This window comes from Solenopsis invicta, chromosome 5 (assembly GCF_016802725.1).
Source record: "Solenopsis invicta isolate M01_SB chromosome 5, UNIL_Sinv_3.0, whole genome shotgun sequence".
NCBI lineage: Eukaryota > Metazoa > Arthropoda > Insecta > Hymenoptera > Formicidae > Solenopsis > Solenopsis invicta.
The window spans coordinates 9,483,227-9,505,432 of record NC_052668.1 but is presented as its reverse complement, the minus strand read 5'-3'; the positions used below and the strand labels follow the sequence as shown (position 1 = coordinate 9,505,432).

Here is a 22,206-nt window from a genome sequence, read left to right as displayed (position 1 = left end):
TACGTAAAATACAGACCACACGAACGCACGAGATCGTATGGAAGTCATAGGATGTCCACGACATACTGATCTCATTCGAATTTACTTAATGCTTTCGACTCGTTGCACGCACCCTTGGAACACGTGTGCACGAGACTAAGGATCTGTTGCATCTTTCTCTGTCTCCATTCAGGCCCCCATTTTTTTTAGTCTCACCCGTTGACATAAATAGAGACTTGCCTAAGGACTCTAGACGTAACAGGGTGATTCTTAATGGTTGTACTTACTTTTTACTATAGGAGCATGACTTACGACGCATTTATAATTTCTATTAGAATAATACGTTGTAACAACCCGTTTTTCTTGGATAGATATCGCGCACGGACGTAGCTCGTCGGGAATTCCAGGGCACGATCCGGGTTAAGAGAGAATTAGACTCGTGTGTTTGAACGTGTAAAATAGGTACAGGTTTTATTGAGTGACGAATACAAATGTCTTACAGCTAATATGTACAGAGGGTGCGTCACCGCCGATACGTCGTCGGCCGTATCGCGCGCGGGGAGGTGACGATTTTGATCGCGGTGATCGAGGATTACCGTCGGGCAACGGGTTCGGCGCGGGGAACGTCGTCGGCGCGGTTGCCGCTTCTTCCCACGGCAGGTGCGTGGTTTGCGCGGTCGGCGTTTGTTTTCGGCGCGCGGGCGGCCCCGTGTTTTTCGGCCTTGCGAGGTCGCGTGCTCGGCTTTTCGCGGTCGCCGGCACGGTAGCGGGGCGCGGGACGTCGCTCGGCTGAGCGGCTCTTTAAATCCGCGGCGGTTGTGTTGTGATCTTGCTCGCAGGCAGGATGCGACGGCTACGTCGAGTACGCTCGACGGAGGCAAAGACGCTTTACCCCGTTTTTCTGTAGCCGCCGCGGTAGGATCGGGTCGGTGTCGAGGAAAGCCGGTCGGGCAAGTACGCTTGCCTGAGCCCAAGACACTTGAGCCCAGCTTCGGCGAGGAGAGACGGGTGCGAAAGCGGTAGCCGTCGAGAACGCTCGACAGAGGCCAAGACTCTTGACCCCAGGGCTACCTCGGGAGACTTCTTCGGAGACTAGTCGGCGGAGTAGCGGTCCGAGCAGTCGGCGGAGAAGAAGCCCAGCATCTTGCTGCTCCGGCGCTTTTATACCCGCATCTCGAGACGTCGGGAACGTTCGGTGGCGGTTCGGTTCGTGTCGGAGCCAGCGTCCCCGCCGCTCGAGATCGGTTGCGTGGTGGGCGGACGGAGGCGCGTGAGCACGTCGCTAGCGCGTGCCGGTTTGGGGCCGGTGCGCGTGCGCGGCGCGGCAGCCGCGACGCGCGGATGCCTCGCTGCTCGTATTGGCGCGTTTAAAGTCGTTTATCGGCGCGTAGCGCCTTGTGTGACGCTCGGCGGATGTTCGGCCGGCGTTTTGCGGACGGTGACCGGTCCGTCGGGGGGGTCGCGCGGAAGCGGTTTGTTACAACGTTAGAAATATCCGTCGCAAATCATGTTCCTATGGTAAAAAGTGGGTACAAGCATTAAGAATCACCTTGTATAGTAAAATAATATTACAACACATTATTGAAAAGTCGCTCCATTAAGAGGATGCTGAACGACTCCAGCATCCTCTTAACATAATAAAATGATTCTTTGTTAGGTTCATCATATTTTGATTTTGTCATCTACCAATTAAAGAACTACTAATTTTACATATAAAATATTATACTTTTCACGTTTGAATAGTCGCGTTAACCGAACGTTTGAGATAGAGCTTATGGTTATCAGTGTCCTCTGAAGGTAAAAAGAAATGGGACGTTTTAATATTGAATATATGTCATAGTTTTATTTTTAAAAGTCATAAAATCTTTACAATGTCTAAAATTTATCTTAAAGATTACTTTTTGAAGAACAAAGTTATTTTATTGTTATAAAACACACGCACTATTTTATCAAATGGCAGAAGAATTTGCTTGAAAAAAGGATTTAATCCTGTTTGAATATATTCTGACAATATTTCAAAAGTACATCGACTCCTGCTTTGTTCCTGAAATTCGGTCGACAGTTATGCAATTTTTCGTGCAGTAACTCAGGATGGATCTTCGCAACGCGCTTTAATGCGTCTGAAAAAAGAATTTTAAAATTGTTTAGAAAACTGTATTGTACTAATCCATACAGCACAGAATTTTATAAAAACATTGTGTGTGCACCAATATTATAAACTTGGAAATTGTAATATCGTAAGAACTTTGCAGAAATATGCATTTATAACATTTCGTGAAAACTTTTATAGCAAATTCCAAAAATATTACAAAAAGTAATATGTTTACATACAAAGTATTTTATTTTAATTTCCTAAGACAAATATAATATTTCAAAAAATATGGAAAATACGAGAAAAAGTTTCATCGTACAAAAGTTTTATGATATAAAATGTTGTTATTGATTTGATCTTAAACAATCGTTTAAAGATTACATAGAAATAATCTTCAACTTCTTAAATTAAATCCTTCAAAGAACAATGTTAAATAAAGGCTGTTTTTTCCTCATTAATGGAAACATAATCGATTTTATACATTTCTGTCTTGCTGAAACGTAAAAAACATAATCAATTTTATACATTTCTGTCTTGCTGAACACAATAATGCTATTAGTATGCTCTGTTGTGCTTTTGATCGCATAATGTCGGACCTAAGCCCGATTGACTCCAGAAAGGGGGGCAAAAGGCCGGTGAAAAGACTTATAGAAGGAGGAGTCCGTATGAAATAAAGGCGTTTATTATTTTGACACAGTCCGCTATCACTCTCGAGCGCAAGCTCGTGTTACAACGTTTATGTTCCGCTCGTAGCGATGGTATACGTTAGTAGGCGTGACTGGAGTGTTGTACGTGTAACTCTCGAGGTGGATGGTGGCTGCTTGTGTATTGCATGGATAGATGTATGATGTATGGACATTTGATTATCACTACTTCGCCGCTCGATTGTCGGACGGTCTTCTTATACTAAAGTGATTGCGCTAAGCCACTTCTTGGCGCAATTACTTCTGCATGTTTAGCGTCTTTGTGACACGATTTCGGTAATGCCTGTTGGGTTTTCAGGTTTCTGGGCTCTCTGATTGTTTCATCGTGTCACAAAAATGCTTAGCAAGTGTTTTAATTCGGGCATGGTGACCTGTTTACGGTTGCCATGCGCCGAATTATAGCTTGACTATAACATGCCCCATTAGTGAGCAATAAACGGCCCTTTTTAACATTGTTCTTTGATTGCATTTTCTTAAAGCTTGCTTCAAGAACTTTTTAAAATACTATAATAAAGATAGAAATGATAAAAGGCTCAATGTAAACAAATGCAAATTAATAAATATGACAATGATCCAAAAATCAATATAAGAAACATAGAAAGTAATCAATATAAGAAGGATAGAAAGAATAATATTTTACGTGTATGCATTTGACATATTAATTAATATGTCAAAGATTGACAAACAATTTATTCGAATAAACGTTTCAGGACTTTACTGGCCTTTTTTCAGTATAAAATCAAATATCTTAAAGCAAAAAAATTTTTACAAAACTAAACGGTTAAATAAAAAAAAATTTGGGCAGAGCGGAGTAAATCGGATCTATTTGCAGTTTTTACTCTTTATACGGTGCAAATCAAGTCCGAACGTAAATCTGAAGGTGCTGTCAGAAAGATAATTTAATTCTCTTTATTTTTACTACACTGAAGGCGTAGTGAACAAAAAAATGTGCAGAAAATGATTTAGTTATTTGAGTAATAACGTGTTGGGCAGTCTTGCAAGTTTGAAAACGATGAATAGACGTTACTCGATCAGAACTCGATGAACACAAAAAGAACTTGCCAAGCAATTTGGAGTGTCTCAACCAAACTTTCGATTCGATTACTAGTTGGAAAAAATTCACAAAAATACGGTACAAATTAATTCATAGACCTAATATAAAAAAAATTTTTTATTTGTAGTTAAAAACTGCACAAAATTATTAGCCAATAATTATGTTTTTTTATTTTTGATGTCTTTATATACTTGCCAAATTTATTTGTTAAAATAATAATGTATTATTGCAGATACCATCATCCTGTCTGAAAAAGTGCATTGTATCGATAATCAAAATCTCGAAGTTTATTGTTTTCACTTTTTTGATGTGCTGATTAGTTCTTATTTCAGCGTTTACTTCGTGAACGGCTATTATTGCGTATTTTGACTATGTGTATTGAGGGATTAATAATGTAATATTCAATTTGTAATTTCTATGAAATTATGTAATATTATTATAGAAGCTTTGTAGTGCACGTGCAGCGTGCATCTATTTTGTCTAGTCCTTAAGACGATGCTATACTGACAGGAATTACCGACACATTACAGTGTTCATTAATTTTTGAATTGGCTCTACGGATCACAAAATCCTTTTACAGAATAAAAGTATGCACCAAAACAAAGTCCGGGCTGGTAAATTTTACAAGAAATTCAAACAAAAAATTAAAAATTTATTTATTTTCGTGGATCTGCCAACCGAGGTTAACTTTTGTTGTTTACTGACGTTCTGTAGCTCATAAATATGAAATAAGATCAGCCCGGACTTCAGAAAACTCAAACACATAACACTGGCTGTGTGTCATTTCAGTCAAAAATCTAACAAAAAAGTTTAATACCTAAACAGCTGTACATTTACAAATTTTGCTTAAAGCACGTAAACAATAGCAAGCAAAGCAATGACTGTGCCCAACAATAGTTGATAGGTTTTTTTGCAAATGGCGAAATAATCAAAAAACAAAGACAGATCTATGCGTTAGACAAAGAACGATAGCCTGTTCTTGCTCAAAAAATAATCTGCAGTATCAACATCAAAAAAGTTTTTCGGTTACTATAGCATCCTCTTAAAAAGTTGGTGTAGACGCGAGAAGTTGGTTTTTCGGGCGAGATGTAACGAGATGTATCGCGGGTTTTGTTGCCGTCTTTCCGCGATGCCGATTGGCTAGTGGGATGTCAAGAGAGTTGAGATTGCGCGTCGCGCGCCGCTAATGGTATTTTACGCGATGACAGCTTGCGTTTTGACGTGCAGGGTTAAATGACGTGTGCATGCGCGCGAGGTTAGCGACGAGTTGACGTGTATGTTTTGCCGCTGTATAATTGCGAACAATAGTTATTTTACGTTGCGTCGTGTGTGAATTATGAAAGTTTGCTACTTGAAAAACGTATTAAGTCATGCATACTAATCAATATGTATAATTGCTGGTGCTGCTTCAGCGAATACAGTCTTTTAAAAGTGTGGTCAGCCTTATTCACAACTGGTAAAAGTATCGCTCTCATTTTTCGTGAGCCGATAGAGAAAACCTATGTCTTCGATGTGTTTTGAAGAAAGATTCAGTTGTTGTTGGTCTTTTGTAAAAAAACACATTAAGCGCCATGAGTGCCAAATACACGACGCGCTACGAGGCAGTGTTTCTGTGCAGCCATCCAAAAGGTCCAAAAATGTTGCAATTAGCGATAAATATATGGGGAAGTCAAAACAATTTGTGCAGAAGTGGATTTGGCAAGGTCACAAAAATTGTCAATGATTTACCGGAACGTAAATCGATAGGAAAATTGAAGAAAAAAAAAGATAAAATAATTGCAAATTTGTTTTCGCAGAATCCTGGTCCAATACTAGATCAAGAACAAGCGAAATTGAAGCAATAACGTTTAGATATCGTATGTAACTATTCAAATTCATATCCGTGTAACACCCTGTGTTATCCGAGCACGGATCGCTCTTGGTATTGCCAGGGCTCAAAATTAAGGCGCGAAATGATTAATTTTGAGCTAAGGTGCAATAACAAGAGATTTTATTATAGTGATAATAAAAGCTTACAATTCTATTGGCGGAATTTACAGGATCGGCTATATACACGCTCGGTCTACACGTGCAAGCGGTGCAGTATCTTCGTCTTTGTCGCACGTTTTCTTATTATTCTCGTGGCGTGTTTATCTCGCCGGTACGAGGTTCGTGGAGCAAACCGCGGTGTGCGCGGGACGTCGCGTCGTGTAGACGACGTATTTTGCAAAACTGGTCGGTTCGTAACGCGAAGTCGCTGTAAGTGGATTCCGCGGGGATTTCCTTAGTAGGGAAATCCTGTGTTCGGTAAATCTTCCGGGCCGACTATCCCGAGATCTCTCGGTAGAGGCAGAAATATCTCTACCCCCTGGGTGACAGCCATCATTGGGGACCGTCGGTGTTTATATGGAAAACTGGGTGACTGTCAAGATTTCTTGACCAAGCCAGAGTTCCCTCTACTCCTTTTCCAACCAAGGGAAGGAACGCTAATCAAGATCTTTCGACCACGTTGTCTGGCTCAGAAAAGATCGAACCTGTCGAGATCACTCAGTAGTGGCAGAGCTCGCTCTATCGCTTTTTCTCGGCTCGGTTTCGGTAACTGGATCGGGAAGAGTCGATTTCTCTGCGAGATTGCCCCCTTATACAGGGTGTCAGGTAACTACCGCCCCTGATTTCGTGGATTGATAGATCAAGTAAAACTGAGTAGAAAAGTCCTTTACATTTTTTAATATTTGCCATAGTTAACAAAATAAAAATTAATAAAGTCTGCGAATAAGCGTGTATCACCGCGCGCAAGGACCGCCCACCGGTCGCCGAGACGTCGGCAGCCGGGGCAGCCTTCTTCCTCCTTGCCGCGCCGCTCGCAGGCCGCAGCTACTGCTGCTTTTCCCTTCTCACCGCGCCACGCCTACAGCCGTGGTTGCCTACGTTTTGGCGACTGGCGGGCGGTCCTTGCGCGTGATACGCGCTTATTCGCAGACTTTATTAATTTTTTTTTCGTTAACTATGGCAAATATTAAAAAATAGTAAAGGACTTTTCTGCTCAGTTTTACTTGATCTATCAATCCACGAAACTACGGGCGGTAGTTACCTGACACCCTGTATACCCCGATCTTGAAGAGTCGGGGATGTTCGAGTGGAGTTCGGTCCTCCTCGGTCCACAGATTCCCCGCTTCCGATATCGAATCGGTAGCAGGTATCATGCTCTTGCTCGCACGTTTGCTCTTGGTCGCTCCAACACCAGGCAAGCGTGGCTTATGGCGCGTACGCGCGGAGTCGGCATGGTAACAGCGCGTTCGTACGTTTGAACACGCTTGTGAGAAACGTTTATTGGCGCGTAGCGCCTGTTCGTCTGTCTGGCGGGTGTTCGGCCGGACAGATGGCGGTTTATCGGCCCTATAGGGAATGATGTGGGGATGTATCGTTATCCGTGCTCATGACCATGATGTAAAAAACAAGGTGAAACAACGCGCATCGTCGGCGACTCGATGCGCGATAAGAGGCGTGGCTCTATGTGATAAGCCAATAAAATTTGGGTCCAAATATATCCGCGCAATTTAAATACGAAACAATCATATGTAGTCACACGTACTTAAAATGTAGATGTTGTTAAAAAAAATAAATATAAAAATGTAAAAATATTTGAAATTTATAATCTTTAACACAAATCACTGTTGCAATAAACACTGTTGTTATAAACATGAAATACAACAATTTAGCCATACACATAAACTCATTCTTATAACTTTCCAAATTTCTTCTAAACCAAGTTTAAAAAATTTGAAATAACAATTATCACAATTTTCATTAATGTACAAAGTCTCAACCTTACCTTCACGTTCTTCTTTTTTTAAGTAGCTTTGAATTTCTCCGATTCACCGATTATCTCCGATTCACGTATAAATACAAGTATAAATACGTCCCAGTACCGGAGCCGTAACCATATTAAATCTCAAAATTTGGACCCAGTTCTGATTGGTCTAGAGTATGGTTTACTGCGCATCTGGTTACTTGCTTCACTTTTCTTCTTACATCATGCACATGACATGAAATGCCGCACTACAATAAATCCCATACAGCACAGAAAATTCCAACAACATTGCAGCAACGTTGCAATGTTGCAGATTGCAATGCAATATTACAGAGACATTGCAGAAACATAAATTAACAATATGCCAACAACATCGCATGGCATATGCCAGTAATATTCGGGAAACATTGCAATATCATAATTTTTTAATAAAGTAGTGGCAATAAAGAGATAAAGCAGAATATTCGCGTATAATAATATATTAATTTAACTCATCCATAATTATTCATCCGCATTTAGCAAACTAAGGTCGGGCGACGTTACTAAATTTTCCGCTGAATCTCTACATTCCCTAAGAGTACAACCGTCCATATATCGACTGTAAGTCGACTCATCCAAGTCAGGCTTTCAAAGTTGATTGCAAATCGACTTTGCATAGACATCTGCAGACATCCTTCAAATGTTAACTTTAAGACGTCTAGAAAAAGGCATGTAGTCCCGTGGTGCTGTGTGCATCATAGTATTGTTAAGAAACATAAATATTTATATCAATAGATGAAATTGGTTCATATATGAAGAAACCTCTATCTATAGCCTAATGAATATTTTTTAATTGTTTTTTTAATAAAAATTTTTCATATTTAATTTAATTATTGTATTATATTGATATATATTTTCTAATTGCATCTTATTTAAACAAATAATAGAAAAGTTATTCCAGATGCTATTTTGCATTTGCAAAATTAATAAAAAAACTATAATTATATTTGTTTATATAAATATTGTGCTTTAATTATACATATTTCATTTTTTCGATAACGTATATTGACCTGATCTACCAGTTATATACACATATCAGCATAAAGTGTTTCAGTTCGCAGCGATCACGGAGGTCAAGCAACGTTCACCGGAGTCGCGACTTAGATGGGTGACCGCTTGGAAATTTCCGAAAAAATATTCTCGAGATTTTTTTTTGCAAAAAATATTTTTTAAAATGTTACACAAATATTGTTTTGTTTATTGGAATTATGTGATGTAATAACATTTATGTGAATATTTTAAAAAAATGGGATGTTTCAATGCAATATTTCAAAAAGCGGACATCTTAATGTTGCTGCAATCTTCCAGCAATGTTGCAGCAATGTTTTGCAATCAAAATGCAATATTACAATGTTTCAATAAAATCATTCTGCAATGTTTCTGCAAGCTCTCTGTGCTGTATGGGAAGAGAATTCTGTTGAGTGAAAAACATGTGAAAAGTGACTCGCTTGGGCGCACAAGCTAGAACATCAATCGAGATTTTAGTGACGTACTTTTTACTGACAAATGTTCTATACGAGCAAATAGTAGCTTCAAACAAATTTGGTCAATCTCAACAAGCATATAATATCTCGAGACATTTTCGGATCTTTCGGATAACTGCACAGAAACATAGCCTCATAGCGCATCGCATATGTGGCACTCACGGCGTTTGTTTTTCTTACAAAAAATCAACAATAACAAATTTTTCTTCAAAATGCATTGAAGAAAAAGGTTTCCTCTATCGGCTCACAAAAAATTAAGAGCAATACTTTTACCAGTTGTGAATAAGGCTGACCAAACTCTTATTTAACAGATTATATGTCTCAGATAAATTTTATTAAATATATTTTTATTTCTCATATAGAAAAGTAAGTACTTTAAGTACGTTAATACTTTGCGTGTTATTTCATTTACAGGACGAGATATACAGAGTGTCCCCAAAAAGTTGGGACACCTAAATATCTCGGGAAATATAAGTTTTACAAAAAAGTGTTTCAGACAAAAGTTAATGGTTTAAAAATATCTATTTACTGATGCTATCAGTTTGACCTTGGATTGCATAGCCAAGATCAGGTCAAAGTAACATTGATTTTCTTAAATGGAATACTCTCTATTTTTGATTCCAGGATCTAATAGCTGATGTCAAGAGCTTTTCAAAACCTTACAAGAAAGTTTATTTTCGTTGAGAACTTTCCGAGTTGTGAAGCTTAAAAGTTACAGTGTACTGTAACTTTCAAGCGTCATAATTCAGAAAGTATAATAAAGTTATTTATAGTATTTTGAGAAGTTCTCAAAATTGACTGCAAGAAAATGCAATAAAAGATATAATTAGAGAATAAAACTGCAGGAAATGCGAGTCAAACGCGGTAGTTAGTGCGTCAATAATAATAGTACATGTATTTCGCTATTAGTACATAAATATGCATATAAATATTGGACGCGTTTTGACTTCCCTTGGAGTCATTTTCAACGATATAATTCTATTATTTTATACACGACGTTTTTTTGGAGGTATCCTGGAGAGGATTTTTATGGACTTTGATAAAAGTGCCGAGTTTGTTGAAACTGTAAAATGCCAATCCAGAATCAGTATTATTTGTGATGCCCCTAAATTTGTTAGACACTGAATCAATAAAGGGGATCGTAAACCAATTTTTTGTTTGTTCAGATTCAGAATCATTAGTAAACTTATTCTGTTGGGTATTTTGATTATGGATCAGACTTTTTAATCTTATTTTTATAGTTTTAAAAATAAAATCTAACGGATAGTCATTACTCAAAAAAATGTTCACTACTGACTCTAGATTTTTTTGGTGAAATTCAGGATGCGACAAGGTTCTATCAACCATGCCCATGATAACACCTTTCTTTTGTAAAAGCGGATGCAAAAAATTCAGATATCTTTCTGAAAATGTAGGTTTGTGAAACCAGTCAAATTTAATCTTATTGTCAAAAATTAAAATCGTAGTGTCTAAAAAAATTAATTTTATCACCGCCGACTTCAATAGTGAATTTTAACCTTGGATGAATCACGTTAAAATTATTCAATAACGTATTAATGTACGGTGATGGTTTTTTGTCTCAGCATCCGCTCTCACAAAAGAGAGATGTTATCATGAGCATGGTTTCAACATTTTATTCTTTGCATCCTTTACAACGCACGAGAAAGAGAGAGAGAGAGAGAGAGAGAGAGAGAGAGAGAGAGAGAGATCACTCATCCATCCATGCCTCCACACTCATTCTCTGGACCTCCGTTTCCGCCGCATTTTCCTCTCTTCCTTCCACACTCTCATTTATACCCAACCACCCTCCTCCCTCCCTCATCTCCTCTGATCTTCTCATCCAAATCTCTCCCTCCCCTTCCTCTCCCAAGACCTCATCCACCATCTTCTGCCATTCCTTTTCAACCCCCCAATTCGTGCATTCCTCCCATACATGCTCCCAAGTTTCCATTCCCCCTCCATATATCCTACACTTCCTTTCCTCATCTCCTTCCCAATATCTACTCCTCATCATCCCATCTCCCAGCCTATACTTCGCCACGGGTGACACTCTTTTGGACACAGCACAATTGGACACCAACCAATCATCTTGACTTATCTAACCAAACCAACGGAAAAACTCTAGGCATCGGCCGCTGTGAGTGGTGGTGTCCAATCGTGCGCATCCCCTTCGCCACTCTCTGCCATTTTTGCTCCTTCCATCCCTTCTTTAGGTACTCTGGCAACTCCTTACCTTTCACCCTACCATACCATATGTTAAATCTAGAGCCCTTAATTTTTTCCCTTCTTTCCTCCTCTTGCCACCTACTCTCTCTTGCCACTACCTCTTCTCCCCTCAACTCTTTCCTCTCTCTCATCTTTTCTATCTCTATTAAGCTTCAGCTCTTCTCCTCATAAAAATTTCTCCTTTCCTCTTTCTATTTACCCATCACTTTTCCTACTTTCGCCCTGTCTCATTTCCTCCAAACACAATCTCGTCAGCTCTCCTCCCTCTCACTCTACCAGTTTTTTTTTCATAACTCCATGCTTTCAACCCTGCCCTTCCCCTTAACTTTTCCCTCTGCATTTCCTCCCTCACCATGTACTCCGGCGTGTACCTCCCGACCCCCAAAATGCACTTCAAGAACCTGTCCTGTATCCTTTCTATCTTCTCTCTTTCTTTCCAGCCCCATATTTCCACTCCATATACCATTACCGTCCAGACTAATCTGTCAAATAACCATATCCTTTTCGGCCAATCCTTTTCAAACTTCCTCTTTCCTATCCCCCACACTTTTCTCATCACCACCGCTCCTTTGTTAACTCTCTCCTCTATATGTTCTCTCTGACCCCCATTTGCCATCATTACATACCCTAGATATTTGTATTTTCTCACCTCTTCTATCTTTCTTCCTTTCCATTTCCACATCTTTTTCTGTTTCCCGCCCCCCCCCCTTTTACACCTCATTATCTTCGTCTTCTCCACATTGACCTCTAATCCCTTCCGCTTTATATAACTTTCCAGTGTCTTAATCATCCTTCTCATCCCTGTCTCCTCCTTTGCAACCACTGCCACATCATCTGCATACGCCAACGAGTATATTTTCCTTCTTTTTACCTTCACTCTCCCCTAAATCTCCCTCTCTAACTCCTCATCTAAATCCGCCAGCAACAGCGTAAATAAGCATGGACTCAGAGAGAACACCCCTGTCTTACCCCTCTCCTCGTCCAGAGTTTTTCCCAACCTTATCCCCCATCTTCACTCTACTTATGGTCTCTTCCAGTACCTCCTTGCACCTCACGACCAAGCTTTCTCTAACTCCCCTCTCCCTCATCATCTATATGAGGATTTCCTTATCCACCGAGTCAAATGCAGCTTTCAAATCTACAAATAGCACCACCATCTTGCCCTTTCTTACCGCCACCATCTTGTTTATCAGATAATTCAATACGTAGATTTGATCAATCGTGTCTACTCCTTTCCTAAACCTCGTTTGACTCGGTGGGAGTATCCCCTTCCTCTCCATCTCCTCCCTCAGTTTTTCCGCAAGTACCGTTGCGTACACCTTGTATGCCGTTTGCGTTAACGTGATTCCTCTATATTCTTCAACCCTTTCCCCCTCCTCTTTTTTTACTACCGGCACTACCACCCCCTTCCTCCACTCCTTCGGCCACCCCTCTCCTCTCCACACTTTGTTACATATTTCTCACAGCCATCCCTTTATTTCTTTTTCCCCATATTTCCATACTTCATTTACAATACCATCCCCTCCCGTCGCTTTTTCCTCTTTCAATTTCCTTACCGCCCTTGCTATTTCTTCCCTACTGATATCATCTTCCTTCACTCCTTCTCTTCTCCTCATCTTTTCTCTCACCCTCCACTCCATTTCCCCCAACACTTTTCTAAAGTGTCCCTCCCATTCCCTCATTTCGATCCCTTCCCTGACTTTCTTTCTCTTTCTCCTCCTCCTGTTCACTACCCTCCATACATCCCCTTCCGTTCTTACACCTTCCAATTCCTTCTCCCATCTTTCTCTTTCCCTTCTTTTCCTTTCCTTACAATACTCTCTGTATCTTTACCTCATCTCTTTATATTTTTCCCCCTTCCCTCTTCTTTTCTTCCACTTTTAAACTCCTCCCTTACTTCTTTTTTTATACTTCTACATTCCATCATCCTTTCCGCACCTTTTTCTTTTTTTTCTCTACTCTTTCCAATGCTCCTTCCACTATTTTTTTCAATTTCCTCCAACCCTCCTCAACCCCCTCCGAAACACTATCCTTCTTACCCACGTATTCCTCAAATTTCTTCCTTCCCTCTTCCGTCCAAACTCCTCTTCTTTCTTTTCCTTTCTTTTTTCCAATCCTTTCCTCCCCCCTTTCTCCGCCTTTTATGTACACAGTTAATGGCTGATGGTCAGAATCCACCTAGTCCTTCACCTTCATCTTTACCACTTTTCCTCTCGTATCCTCATTCCCGATTACGTAGTCAATGACAGTCCCCCCCTTCCCTCCAGTATACGTCCATTCTCCCTCCTCATCTCCCTTTATGCATCCGTTCAGGATTGACCATCTTAATTCTTTTAAAAAACCATACAATTTCTTTCCCTCTCCATTCATCTTCCCATCTTTTGAGTTTCTCTCTCTTTCCCCTACCTCTCCCTCTTCCTCCTCTCCTATACCTCCTCCCTCTTTAGCCGTTCTCGCATTAAAATCCCCCCCTATTAATATACTTACTCCCTCTTTTCTCTCCTTCATCCACTCTCTTAATTGCCTCGTTTTTTCCTTTAGATCCCCATTCATATATACACCCACTAGTTTTCACCATTTCCCCCCTAAGTTGACTTTACTCACCTGTAATCCCACCTCTCTCCTTTCCCTATTCTCTTTTTCTCTTTCTATCCCCTCTCTTATCCCCATGATCATTCTCCCTATTGCTCTCTCTTTTTTGCTTTTCCTTCCCGCTTCTTGCACCTCCCAAACGTATCCCTTTGGTAACCATATTTGCACCCTCTCCCATCCTTTTTTCTGTAACTATGTCTCACTCAAAAACATAACATCCCATTCTTTCGATTTCTCCCTAAAGTCCTCCTCTTTATTTTCCATGTCTGCTACATTTCAAAAACCTATTTTGTATTCTTTACCGTCCCTCCATTTTCTATTCTTCTTTCTATCATATTTTCCATTTCCCTTATTCCCATCCTTCTTCCCCTCTCCTACCCCCACTCCCCTAATAAAAAACTTTTTTCCCTTTCTCCTCTTTCCCTCCCCCCTCTCCTCCCATCTTACATCTCTTCCCCTCCATTCCTTTAATTTATCTTTGATCTCATCCTATATCCACAATTTATCCTCAATCCACATTTTCATATATCCTACTCTTACCTTTTTTCCTTTTCTTCTATTCCTTTCTGCTTCCCTCTTTATCCACCGCTTTACCCTTCTCTCTTTTTCCATCAAGTCGTCCACGATCTACTCCTTCCTATTCCTCAGCTTCGCCTTTCCCTTTATCACATCAATTTTCTCCCTCACACTCGCAAATTTCACTCATACCATGACCCCTCCCCCCTTATCTTTATTCCCTATCCTCCTCACCCCTTCCACTCTTGCTACCGCCCCCGTTGCCTCCACAATCTTTTCTATCTCTCTTTTTAATTCCTCCTTTCCTTCCTCCTTTACTCTTACCCTCTTTATAATTATATTTCTCTTTCTCTCCTCTCTTTCCTTCTTTTCTCTTTCTAATTCTAGTTTCCTCATCCTTTCTTCCAGTTCCTTTATCTCATCCTTTCCCCTTGTCTCATCCTTTCCCCTTGTCTGTATCTGTTCTATCTCTTCCCCTTTATCCTTCTCCCTTCCTCCCTTCTCTTTCTCCACCCTTCCCCTACCTTTCTCTATATCCTCCAGTCTTCTCTCCAAATTGTCTACTCTTTTCCTCGTTTCCTCCATCCATTCTCTCATTTCTTCCCTACCTTCCCTCAATTCTCTCAATTCGCTTTTCATTTCCTTAAAACCTTCTCTCACCCTTAATGTCTCCCTTAGCCCTCCTTCTTCTTGTCTCACCGGCGATCTCTTTATCTTATTGCTCCTCTTAAAGATTTCTTCCTTCTCTACTCTAGTCTCCTCCCCCTGTTCACCATTTCTTTTCTCTCCTCTCTTCAACAATTCTAGCATCGGCGCACTGTTTGATCTATCCCTCATTACTTTCTGCCTTGCTCGACCTTCCCACTCTTCTTTTTTTCTTTCCATTCCCTTCTACTTCCTTTTCCCTCTCTTTCCCTCCCTCCTTTTCTTTCTCCATCTCGTCTTTCATCTAACCTGCCAACTTTCTCTATTCAAAAGTTTATTTACTTGCAGTCGGATTAAAATTTTTTTTTAATATTTATGTAAATAAAATGTAAATGAAAAAAAAATTTTTTTAAATTAAGTAATTTATTTTTGCGCTTCTAGAAATTATTTACTAGGAAATATGACTCTTTTTATATTTAAGATGATCACACTTTTTAATCTGAGAAAACAATTTAATTAAGTTTAATAATATTTTCAGCTTATTTGTAAAATCATTATATAAATGTAGAAAATGTAAACATACAAAATTATATACTAAGATAATATATTGGTTACTCAAAAGTTACTTCAATTCAAAATTTCCCGCGACTACACTTATTCTCTCCTGCTATGCTTCTTACTTCTACCACCCGATGTCGCTACCTTCCCTCTTTTCTACTTTTTCTCTACTCTCTATACCTGCTCTCCCATCTAACCTCCAAATCCCGTCCCAACTTTACTATCACTCCTGTCTCACTATTTCCTTACCCCTACCCTATCCCTTATTCTCCCAACTTCACCTGCTATTTCTCTGTCCTCTCACCCCCTCGCGCTCCAATCCTGCCCTCCTTTTCTCAAAAACACACTCTTACCAAGCACACCTTACAAACACACGACTATCACTCTCACTACCGGAAACGGAAGTCCATTTCTTTCTTAGTTATTTTTATATTAATTTTTTAATTAAAAAAACAGTTTTTTAAAAACATTAATTTAACATTTACTTAACATTTACTTAATATTCATTTTATATTAATTTTTTATTTGAAACAATAATTTCAAAAACATTAATTTTACATTTATTAAACATTAATTTAATATTTATTATTTATTTATTTTTAATAAACATTTTTAAAATATTTATTTAATATTGTTTAAGTATTTATTCTTCATGAATTATTTAATTGAAAAAATGATTTTAGTAAACATTTTTTTAATGTTTATTAATATTAATTTTTTTACTTATTTTTCATCTCTATAAAATTATGTTTATTTATTATTTAATTAAAAAAATAATTAAAAAAATTGGCGTCAATCCTGATCCTCTCTTTGTGAGAGTGAACATTTTAATATTGCTGTAATCTTCCAACAACATTGCAACATTTCAAAATTTGTTTATAATTTTTTAATGAAATATTTCTGCAATCTTTCTGTGCTATATAGGACAGTATATAAATTACATTTAAGTGCATTAATTTGCAGGGGTCCGTTCAAAGTAGTATTCTCGCTCATTTTAACCCTTAAACACATAAGTAGGTCTGGGAGACCTTTCCAAAAAAACTTTAATTTTGTGCCATTTTATTTTAGTTAAGCAATAAATTTGGTCAATTGTAGCAGTCGATGGAAGAGACTTTAAACTTTTTTTCCTCCTAGTCCGAATCTTTTTTCTCAATCCGTCTTCACAGTAAGCAATCGAAAATCTAGGGGAATTTTCAATATGTGTTTAAGGGTTAAATACATTAGGCTGATAAATTAGACTACTACTATAACTCAACAAATTTCACTATACTAAAGTTTATTAATCTGAAAACAGTTATCCAAGTAATTTTTATACTCCAGGAAGATAAAATAAAATATCTGCAGCAATTTCTTTTTCTGAGAGAAATTTCATAAGTATCTTTCCTTTCTCCTTAGTTTTGTTAAATAATTGAATAAATTTATAAAGTGCCTTGAATTTAAATATCATGAAATTTTGATATCGCGTATGAGAAATCAATAAGTTAAGAAAAAAATTCTTTAGAGATTTGTTTATTTTTACTCTCTCATGTAACAATTGTTACCCTGACAAAAATAATAAAGTTTATAAAGCGTTCACAACCGTTTATTGAGGATTTTTTAAGAGTTTATACGCTTTCAAACCAGGGCCGGTTTAAGGATCTACGAAGTCTGTAGCACAGTGAGACCACTAATAACAGTGAGACCGTCTTTCAAGGATCTTTGAGAAGAAAAAAGAAATTATACCTTGAATTAGTATATTATTCTGAAATTAACCAAGTTTAACTTTGAATTTGTTAGTGTAACAAATAAATAAATCTAGAATTTTTTAAATTTAGTATGCTTTTATTAAACTTTTGTTAATTTTGTAATTGTTTTAAAACGTTTACGAGACTTAGCAACTTGTTTGGACACTAAATGTCCATTGGATGAGGTCAATATTAGGGTTATGCGATGGGGGGGGGGGAGTTCTTTTTCAGCCTGTAAATGTCTTAAGGCAATGCTGGAGTAACAGTGGAACTCACTCGACATCGGTACTATAGATTTTTCTTCGATGAAAAGTCGAACAATTTGCGGTCGCGCGCGTGTACACTGTCCGTCATTGATTTGACGGGTCATAGTAGATGGCTGACTTACCGACGCCACAGTCTAGCATATATTGTATATGTTAGACTATGACGTCGGTAAGTCAGCCATCTACTATGACCCGTCGAATCAATGACGGGCAGTGTACATAAAAGACGAAAAGTACGGAGACCTGTCGTAGAGTGTGCGGGGTGTGATTCCACAATAAATTGAGCGTTGATTTAACTGATTATAATTGAATAAAGTTTATTTTCAGAAAACAGAAAACACAGGTTTAATCAATTATACTTTAACTATTTCGCATACAATGGAACGGAATACAAGGAAATATAGAATAAGAGCACGAACAAAATCAGAGAGAGTGGAAACGTAAGAATACGAGCGGAATCGGTGAGAAAGGAAAAAGATCTAACGGGAACTAAGCGGCTAACCACTAGTTACAATGTTGTCCCAGGATTACATGATTTCATAAGATTTTTGGTGATTTTATATAATTTTATTATGATTTCTGGTGATTTTATTTGATTTTATGATTACATCTAATTGCAAAATGATTACACGAGGATTCGTAAAGATTTCATAATAATTTCATTTAATTGCAAATGATTTCATCTGATTACATAATGATTTTTCGTGATTGCATATATAATTATCAGATTTATTGTGATTAAAAATGATATTATTTGATTAGAACCATTATTACTGATTGTTAACTTCTCGCAAGTAAAATTAAATTGAGGCATAACCATACAGAAAATAGATATGCATTCGATTGCTGACTTTGAGATTTTATCGGAGTTCATAACAAGTGGTAAAAAAATCTTAAAAAAACCGTCATAAAATTTTTGATAACCTTTTTTTAAAACGGCAAAAATTGACTACAAGAGCTAAAAGCTCGCACTGATTTCATAATAATTTTCATGATGATTACGCATAATTTCTATTAATTATACAAAAATCTAAAATGATTTCTGCTGATTACATATGATTTCATTATGATTTCTGATGACTTCATATGATTTCATTACGATTTTTGATTTCATGATTACATCTGATTGCAAAATAATTACATGAGGATTTCGTAAAGATTTCATACTGATTTCGGGGTCACTGTCCCACGATTACATGAAATGATTACCTCCTCGGCGGGAACGGTTGCGCAACACTTTATATAAAAACGCGAAAAATTACGCCTCTTTATTACAACTTTCAATTAAAGCCGGGCACAAAACTCGGGACGCCAATGGTTATTGGAAACGCAGGTCGGTATCAACGAAAAGGGTATCGCTGGATTTTTTGCTTCTTAGACAAAGTGTTCACGATATGGATAACACATGTTCGTCGAATCATCGAGAACTTTTCAGACAATAGATATTTATTATGGGTTGCATAATAAAAGACACGCTTTTTCGAAGATTCTCCGGGTTAGGCAAAAATAAGCAATAAATGAAAATAATAGGCAATAAATAATGGTGTAATCTCAAACAGGACCAATAGGCCTATATTGTAACTTTTTAGCGACAATTTGATATCGTTACAATATCGTTGCGCAGCTTTTTTTTACCACATATAATATCTGCGCTGTAACGATACCGAATTGTTGTTACGAAGTTTAGAGAATAGGTATACAGACTAGCGCTCTTTGTCAAACACAATCACTATATGTATAAATATATATATATTTTTATAATTTTTTTCTGTTTTCATATCAAATTTTGTACAGCGCACTCCGTTATTGTCTTAAGAGGATTTTTCAATCCGTGCCTTCATAAAAAAATTTTTCGATCCGCGTATACAGACTTGAGCATTGCCCTAATATCTATCCATTTTCTTTCTCTAGTTTTTATTTGATCTTTTTTAAAGATTTTTAATTTTTAATTTTTTAAAACTAACTTTATCATAAAAATTTGATTTTTTTAAATTTTCTTAAATGTTTTTTGCAATCCTGTCGCGAGACCCCCCAAAGCACAAGGACCATAGCACGTGCTACATATGCTACTGAGATAAACCGGCCCTGTTTCAAACTTTGTAAAAACACTCACAAAACACACTGTTGAATTAGAACGCTTTTGAACTCTTATCAAATGCTGTATATAAGTTTTGATGAGCATTTGGCAACGCTCAAGCAACGCTTTATGGAGTACGAGCTAGTAAACGCTTTTAAACTCTTATCAAACGCCGTATATAACGTTTGATGAAAGTTTGGCAACGTTCAACGCTTTTTAGAATCAAGCTAGTAAACACTTTTAAACTGTTATCAAACGCTGTATATAACGTTTGATGAAAGTTTGGCAACGCTTAAGCAATGCTTTTTAGAATACGCTAGTAAACACTGAAAAAACTTTGTATAGAGAGTTTGCTATCTGACGTTCAAATGCTTTTCTCAATGCCGTTTACTAAACGTTTCCCTCCGTTCAAGAAATGCATCTGATAAATCTCTTACTAATTTTATTCACATGAAAGGTTAATATAAAAGAGAAAGTTTATTTTCTCCTAAAATTAAATAATATTTTTTTTTAATAATTAACGCTAGCCTCTAACGCTAGCTTCCTCATTTTTTATATTCTTATTGAAACTATTATAATTTTCCCAAATGCTGATACGTGCTGTATATACGTCTGTATATACGTCTTTATCGGAGAATAGGAATTTTTTTATAAACAATTAATAATGTTTGAGGTCAGAACTCTTCGGAAGGCGCTTTAATACGTTAATAACTGTAGGGAAAATATTTTTTTGTACGCAGAACTCTCGAATAAAGACTAGTGTCTCACACATGTATGAGAATATACGTGTTACGCAGAAGTTAATAATTTATTATTAACTAGTAAATAACGAAATCGACCGGAACTCTTCGAAGGCGTTTTAATATTTTATGAACGGCAGGAAAAATATTTTTTGGTACACAGAACTCTGGAATAAAAATCAGCGTCGTACCCATATATAATAATATAAGTGTTTGGCGGAAATTAATAATTTTTTATTAATTAATAAATAACAAAATCGACCGAAACGGAAGACGCTTTATTATTTTAAAAACTGTAGAAAAAATATTTTTTTGTACACGGAACTCTATTATATATTATTATAAAATAGTTATTTTAAAATAATGTTTAAGAAAAATTAAATTAACTGTGTTAAACGCTAGAACTCTTTTTAGAACTCATCTAGAACTATAGATCTTTTAAAATCCTACAAAAATTGTACCCAAAAATGACACAGGATAAACAGACGCTGCGTGAACTTGGAGTCTCACTTGGTCCTAAGCGTTTTTTTTTTTTTGCTTTAACGGCTAGAACTATTTACTTTATCTATCAGAAACTGTAGAACTATTGAAAATAAATCCAGAACTGTCAATGTTTAGTAAGTTTTCACCAAATGATATGCTAGCTTCACACACACCAAATAACGTCAGCTTACAATCATAACTTAATGTAATATTTTATTGAATCAAGGAAAACGTTCATCCTATTCAGGGGCGGCGCAACCATATAGGCAAACTAGGCGATCGCCTAGGGCGGCAAAATTTGGGGGGCGGCAAAATTTGGGGGGCGGCACTTGTGATCGCTCCGGTTCGAACGCGTCACCACATACGATTTTTAGAAGTTTTAAGAGCTCAAAGGCGCTCTTGTAATGTCATAACATATACATCTATTATATCTGTTATACAGCTTTACATCTATGTTATATTCGATATTTGTTGGGTATACGCCGACGCTTCTCACGAGCAAGCGAGACGAAACATGCAAAGCATGTTTTGGAACGGTTCTAAGGTTACCTATAAACGGAAGAGGTTCCACAGTTTTTTTCCTTATTTAGCTAATCGTTATCGCCACGGAACTTTGAGAAAATTTATATTCGGCGTAGCAGTCCGATTCACCGCCTATTTTAATCATAGACATAATCCTATGTCTATGATTATAATACGCCGATACACGCGTGCGCTGGTTGCCGAGTCTCAAGCGTACGGCACGCAGTTCGAACGCCACCGATAGGTGGCCGCGTGGTCGAACGCTCAACTCGTATCGAAAATGTAGTCATATTTATTATAAATAAGGCGGCCGCGAACGATGAAATCACTTATCGTCTCAGCAGCTCACTGAGTCTTCAGCTGATAATAAGTGATTTCAACGTTTACTGCCGTCTTATTTAGAGTACATATATATACTGCATTGTGACTAACGCATACGTGTGTATTATACCATTGGTGGTACCGTATTGTGGCAGGCGGCGAATTGGGCTGCCACATTTGATCTGTTCTCGCAATAAATAAAAACCTTTGTATGGATATATTAAACATTTCTTCTTTTATGTCAAAAAATTATATTTCTTCATTTATTTTACTCTAAAATTTGAAAATTTACGTTTTACGCACAACAATAATAAAGATACTGGTCATATTTAGTTGATTCTTCAGGAAAACATGGCTGATAGAAAAAAAATGTCTGGAGCGGAATTTCGGAAAC

At 37.6% G+C, this 22,206-nt stretch overlaps 1 protein-coding gene across 1 annotated transcript in view; it reads right to left on the bottom strand.

The window, feature by feature from the left end:
• Positions 1 to 1,743: 1,743 nt before the first annotated feature.
• Positions 1,744 to 22,206, bottom strand: part of LOC105205514 (dynein assembly factor 5, axonemal) — a 106,946-nt gene continuing 86,483 nt past the window's right edge. The window contains exon 6 of the mRNA XM_026138215.2: positions 1,744 to 2,099. Coding sequence (XP_025994000.1) covers positions 1,963 to 2,099 — 137 coding nt within the window. The 3' untranslated portion in view covers positions 1,744 to 1,962. The remainder of the gene's footprint in view (positions 2,100 to 22,206) is intronic.